The following is a 7,047-nucleotide window of genomic DNA, read 5'->3' as shown; positions in this document are numbered from 1 at the left end:
TAATGGCGCTGAGTGATGTATGGGTTGAAGAAAACGCCATTTAGAATTTACCGTAAACCTTTTATCGTGCATTCAGGGCGAGACCGCTTTCTGCTGCAACCAAAGCTCTTTGTGAACTGCTATGAACTGCACTCTCCAGTGGTTTAATTCTAGGACACACAGCGACTGTAGGTTCTGGGACTGGCCTCCTCAATATAGCCACATCCAAGTGACTCCCATGGCTTACTCTGGTTGATTCCTGAAAATCGGCAGCACAGATCTGACCGCACGGGTGTACAAAAGGTCTTGTCAGTTACATTCACTCAAGTAGGGCTTATAAAACTTTTTAAATTAATTTTACTTCTAAGGGCCATTTTGTGACACCATTTACTTGTACTTGAGTCAAATGATTTTTTTAAGTACCAGTTCTCTTAGTTTATGACATATTTGAGCCATCGCTCCCTCTGTGTCCAGGTGACTTCAGCTCTCCTTATGATTTGTTTTGTCCAATATTGTAAAAGCAGACATTTATGAAAAAAGGCCGCTGTGAACTGTGCATTTGAAGCATTTTAGCCGCCTATTTGTGACAGTAAAGCTCCCTGAATGATGTAAACGTGCTTATAAACACATCCCTAGGCTGTGAGGAATTGGTAAGTTAGAAATGCGCTGGGAAAGTTTGGACCACAGCAATAATAATTCATGTGCTCTCGCTTTCATTGCTTTTTTGCGATCACATGCTGCGTCAATGCAAACATAAATCAGACACATTTGTAATTTTTCACATTTACTTGAATGATCTTGATACATTTTACTTCTACTTGAGTCAAATTATTGCATATAGGCGACTCTGTCTACCCACCTCTGCTTCTTGTAGGAGGTGCTTCAGAAGGGCCAGAGAAATGAAAGGGCTTGAAAGCCATTGTTTTCAGCAAAGGTCAAGCGCAATTCAATCCTGTAATACGGCAGCGGGAGAGCTGTGTCGGCCGACCGCCGACTCTTTGAGGGTGAGAAACAGGAAAAGGGACTTTCAGCAGAACAGTTGCACCCTGTGAGCCCCACACTGTGATCAAGGACGGGGCGAGTGAATCAGGACAGGGAGTTACTATTTTAAATATGTGAGTCAATGGTGTGTTATATTGTACACTTTAAGTTAAAATGAATAAATAAATAAACTTATTTAAGTAATTTTTGCATGCTTTTGAAGTAGTAGGAAAAGCATGATATAAGACTTATGCATTACTTCATTGCCCCAACAGGGAAAAGTCTTCTGCATAAACTCATCCTTGACCTCCAAAGGGAAAATACAAAAGGCCATCATGGAGACCCTTGTCCAGATCCTGGTCAGAACTATCAACTGTTTACATCAAAAGAAAGAAATGGACCATAGCCATTTTCCTTAATGCTTATTATAGACTCATTATTACATTATCTGAGCTAAACATTGATACATTGCCAAGAATTTAAAAGTCTACCATTAGATTGAGGGCTTCTTGAGAAAGCGTAATATTCCATATATACAGCAATGCAATGATCTTTTATCTTCAAAGCTTTTTATGGATTATCATTATCCTCTTTGTTACTTAGGCTACTGCTATTCTGCATGTTTGTACTCTTTTTTTAAAACCTATTTTCTATGTTGTGTTTGCACTTCTAGCTCTGAATAAGAAACTGTATTGCAGCCTCCCTGTATGCCTGCACACAAAGAGAAATTGGCAATAAAGAATCTTAAATCTTGAACTGTCAAAGTAATCCCTTCAGATGAGACTGTTGAAGGCTACTACATGAAAACAGCCATACATTGGACACATCAGATTCAAAAGATTGCGTGGTCCCCTTGGTTCCTGTTGCCCTTGTGAGATTGCATTAGGAGGTGTAATGACTTGTGAATGTGTCCCATCTCCCTGACCCTGACACGGGCGGAGGCAGTAGCTCTGAGGCTCAATGATCTATTGTGGTGATGTGCCGATCCCGAGGTGCCATTTTTAATGTGACAGCATATGTTGACCTTGGCTCCCAAAGGTCACCCTGCCTGTCGTCTGTTCATCTGGCCTTTTTAATTCAATTGTAATGTATTGTCAGAAGCCTCCCATTTCATACAGCTTACATGTTCCCTGTAATGTGTCTGTAGATGGAACAGTAAAAAACAAGGGTGCACCTGATCTGACAAACATCCATATATAATCCCATACATCTGCTTAGACACAGATTATTGTAAACAGCTTTAGGGCTAAACCTTATGAACTGACTCTGAATATTGAAAACAGATCATATAAAACTTACTCTTGTAAAAATGAATATTAATATTAATTGTGAATGCAAAGTGACAGATGTAACACTTTTAAACAACTCATAGTTTCATGTATTAATAATTAAATTCCTTTAATGATGGATTTTGCAGTAACTAATGTGTTTCCCTGGTCCAATTACTGATGATGAAACAATAATGCAAAATGAATGGACTATTTTTCCACTGTAATCTAATTTTGAACATGTGCGAGTTATAGTTAGTCTTTAGTTATTATAAAGTGTTTCCAAGTCTCTGTAAATACCTGACTTTGATTCAGTAATTACCTGGTTACAGCAGAATAATGAGAATGAGAGCGTGCTGGTTTGCAGATACAGTTTTTAATGTATCACAACAATGAGCAACAAACATACTTGATGAACTATTTCCAGAAGTTGTTCAAATACCATCTACAATAAACGTCATTTCAACTATGACAACAGGTCTGTGACAAAATAAAAAAAGGTTTCAAAACCATGTTATTACCGTGGTACGGTACAGTTGAGACCTCAAACAGTACAGTAACAAAAACTAATGCAACTACTCTCTATATATAAAACATCAATAACATTTTTGGTTTAGTTTATTTAAAGTTTTAGCCATAGGGGCTTCTTCTTATTAAAACCTCAGGGTGCATTTCCTATGTAACCCAGATGTTGAAGAGTACATATTGTGGAGGATATGATTGCGCCATGAAAATCCCTTTGACATCCAGAAGAACAATTCCACTTTCAACCTTTTGAAGGCTGTCCCCATAAAACATGACACAATCCATCCATTTTTTTTTTGAAAAAGTTTTTTTTTTTTTTTCTTTTTGGCTGCTGTGCAGTTGCAATATCTATGTACAGTATATTGTTGGACCATCCTCTTTGTTGGTTTGTTAGCTTTTACCAGTCCTTGGTGTGGAAAGCGTCCTGTCGGACACTAGCATCTTAGCACACGATGCTAGCTGACAGTTCAGTCTTTGAATGCTGAGCCACAAAGTGGGAAAGGCAAAACGCCAGAGCAGAGAAAGCCTTTGGGATTAGGACAGTCATGTTTGTACAATGGCAGAATTGCACCTTGGGAGGCCAGGATGTCTCTTATGAAACACAATCAAAAAGTGTCTTCAGGATTAAAGAAAGTGTTAAAATACTCAAAATCCAAATTATGACATTTAGAAAGCTCACACAGAAAAAAAAAACTGGCATTTTGCTTCAAAATTAAAAAATACAATAATAAAACATAGGAGGAAATGATATTTGATGTCATTGTTTGAAACAATAACTAAGCATGATTTGATTTAACCTGTCAAACAGTTGCATTACATGCTACTTGCTCATCTCAGAATAGGAAATACCAAAAGCAATACATTTTTGCATTTCTTCATATTAATAAATTTGTACCATGCACAGCCAACTACAAATATGTACAACAGCTTAGCTTTCTTTGTTCACAAGCCTTTTCTTTCATACAAATAGCCTTCTGTTACTTTGGAATGAATCACATTGGTTTCAATTACTAAACTAGGAAGTGATTCGTAAAAACAGAACACCCTTTGACAGCTTTCACATTCTTAGTTCCACAGTAAAATAAAACAGGAATAAAAGAAACAGAAAAGAGCAAAGCAAAGCAAAGCGATGAATGGATCAGTATCTTATGTGAAAGAAAGTATAGAGAATTTATGGCAAGCAAAAACATTACACAGTAGCAGCAAACCTTGTAAGGTAATACTTAGCAATGTTGAAATCACTAAATGTGGAAAACTGAAAAGTGTAGATCAAGTGCCCAGAGAATTGGTGGGAGGACCTAATGGCAGCGTATAGATGTAACACTGTTTGGACTCTACAACATGTCGTGATATACAACACAGATGTTGTTGCCCTCCTTTTGAAGCAGCATATTTGCACATGTAAAGCATGATCATATTTTAACATTGTGACCAACTTGTACCTTAACAGTTTCAAGTATACAGTACTGCTTTCTTGGATGCACCAATTATTAAATATGTTTCTAGATTGTTAGGCATCAATCTTGTAACAAATGTGGACCAATATGCTGCTGCAATAGACACAAATAATAACCAAACACAAACTTACATACAGACATATGAACAAAAATCTATTAAATTAACAAATGGCCTACTCAATAATAAAAAGACAAATCAAACAAAATAAGTGCACTATAGTCCAGACACAAGCAGGTACCGTAACAGTACAGCAATTCACAAATGAAAAATGTTATATTCACATAATTTAAGAGTCTATCAAAACTAGAGTTATTACCTCTTGAGAAAAGGGCGTGAGCAGAGGTAAGGTGAGAGGGTAAGAGTTGGCACAGATTAGTATATACTACAAGAAATAAAGGATACAGCTTGTTGAATACAAACTGGCAAACACAGGGGCATCATACACATATACTTCACCATTCAAATTCCCTCAGTGGCAAAACCATACTGTCTTTGTAGGGCACAACTAAAAGGATATGCACATTGTCCATTGTAACAGTAATATTGTCTCTTGGTACTCTATACACATCAAGGAAATGCGTCCGATAAAGCTTGACATGTTTTGGTTATAAGCCAAGTGTACCCAGGCTGTTGCTGCTTTAACAAATGAGAAATGTTATGTTCTGACCTGAGAATTTAAAGCTACTGAATTACACCTATCTAAACTAAGAGAGATCTCTTTGAGGGTTCTGGATCGTCATCCCATACAGTACATGCTAGCATTTGGAAAACAATCCAGCTGAGGTGCAATTTGCTATCGTGAGAGTTTTTGGCTTGAAACAAGCCCCCAAGGGACTTGTGGGATTTTTTCCTACTCCATGTTTTGTATACAATATAAGCTCAGTCAAGCATCTGCAACAGTTCTGTCCATAACAAAAATCAATCAATATCTTGCCAGCATATCAATATGGGAAAAACAATCCTGAGTCAATCATTTGGTACTGTAATTTTTTTGGGTTAAGAGAAACTTTGGAACTGCAGTTTAAAAAGTCTTATTTTTTTTAAGCAAGGGATCCTTTTGTCACTCCTACACACTGAACATATCCATTCTTATACTACTGAAGCTCGCGTCTAGGCCAGAGGCCTGCTTAGCCTTGACTTCCAACGCATTATCTAAGTCTTCCAGCTTCTGGCTTAGCTCATTGTCAGACTCATCTGAACAACTCTCGGCGGGTAGTGAGGTTGGAACCCCTGAGGTGCTGCAGGAAGTTGAGGTAACCGTTGAAGGTGAGGACAGGGGAGGGGGAGGGGAGGCAGACGGGGAGGAGGAGGAAGCAGCTTTCCGGGCTGTGGTGGCCTGGAACAGGACATTTGGCCAGGACTTCATGGACAAGCGAGAGAGATGAGGAAAGGTGTTATTAGAAGAAGCTGCAGACTGCGAGGTAGATGTGGTGTTAGGAGTAGGGGAGCAGACAGTGTGAGGTAATAATCTAGTATGCTCTTTGGCATTTCTCATTGCTTGTTTGATTGTTTTCTCTTTGTGCAAGCTCGACTGAAGATGTTGGCCAAGTGCTTCTTTCCCATTAAGAACCACATTGCAGGCAGCACAAGTGTAGCTGCTGACTGCTTTTCGAAGCACTGTCTCTTGCGTGTCAGTAAAAGGGTGTCCGAAGTAACAGAAGGACTTTTGATGACGCATCACTGAATCTTCGTCAGCAAAAGTCATCTGACACTTTCTGCATATAAACTCATGCTTGACGGACGGGACGATAAAAGCATCTGCTAAATCCATGGGAGTTTTGGTTTCTGTTTTGGGTTCTTCTTTTGTGCTTTCGGTAGAAGAGCCTTTGTTGGATTCGTCCTTCACCTCTGACGCTTCTTTTGGTTTGACGGAGTTGGTGCTCTGTTGTTTCGGGTGTTTCTGCTCTAGCTGCTTCTGCTGCTTCTGCAGTGAGTCTTGGAGGGACTGTTGGTACTGCTGGTACTGCTGCAGAAGGGCGCTCTGGGACAGGCCTGCAGTCATGGCAGCCTGTGGCACAGCCGCCGGGCCATAGGGAAATAGGCTCTCCATTCCACACATGGGGGGGAAGTAGCCCCCGGCCTGGACCCCTCTGGGCAGCTGTGGAGTGAAGCAGTTGGGAAATCCAGGGAGGAAGTATGGCAGGAACTGCCCCCCGAGGAAGGCGCTGGGGTCACCTCCAGCCATTGCGCTCTGTAGGGCCTGCAGCTGTGCAGCGTCCAGTGAAGCCTCACTTCCATGTTTTCCTGCAGCGGGGGCGTGCTTCTCCCTCTTCTTGTTGGTGCTGGGGGTGTGGGGGCGTGAGCTGCTGTTCTCTCTGTCTTTCGCCTTGGTCTGCACAGGTTTATCTCCTGGCTTCTTGTTGCTGTCTCTCTCGGCTTCCTTGCCTTGCTGCTCTGTGTGATTGACTGCCAAAGGTGTGGAGGGAACAGGAGGAGGAGGAGGTGGAGGAGGAGGAGTCTGCAGAAGAGTCTTGGTTGGGGTAGTGCTCAGAGACATGGCAGGAGAGGGGGTGGCTGGTGTAGGGAACCCAAGCATGCCAGCACCGGGAGACGCTAAAGCTGGAATACAGTGGCATAGATATGGAGATATTCAATATTTAGATAGTCAATTCCAAATCACTATGGACATTGGTATTAAAAGATTAAGTTAAATAATTAGTTTCTGGCATAAGTCTGATTTAGATTTTGTTATGGATCAAAACTGTTACATGCGCTTTATGGCAATTTTATCTTTCAATATATTAGCGTTTAAATATACCAAACCTACAATAAAGGGAAAATAACGCAACAAATGAAAGCCATCAATTACATTTGTATGTAAAATCTCTGAATCCGC

General features: G+C 40.3%; 1 protein-coding gene across 3 annotated transcripts in view; it reads right to left on the bottom strand.

The window, feature by feature from the left end:
- Positions 1-2,611: 2,611 nt before the first annotated feature.
- Positions 2,612-7,047, bottom strand: part of zfhx4 (zinc finger homeobox 4) — a 74,064-nt gene continuing 69,628 nt past the window's right edge. For all 3 annotated transcript variants that reach the window (XM_079576046.1, XM_079576045.1, XM_079576044.1), the window contains exon 12: positions 2,612-6,770. In XM_079576046.1, the coding sequence (XP_079432172.1) occupies positions 5,278-6,770 (1,493 nt within the window). In that variant the 3' untranslated portion in view covers positions 2,612-5,277. The remainder of the gene's footprint in view (positions 6,771-7,047) is intronic.

The sequence above is a fragment of the Gobius niger genome (genome assembly GCF_951799975.1).
Source record: "Gobius niger genome assembly, chromosome: 18".
Classification (NCBI taxonomy): domain Eukaryota; kingdom Metazoa; phylum Chordata; class Actinopteri; order Gobiiformes; family Gobiidae; genus Gobius; species Gobius niger.
The sequence above is the reverse complement of the archived record's forward strand: the minus strand, read 5'-3'. Positions and strand labels throughout refer to the sequence as shown.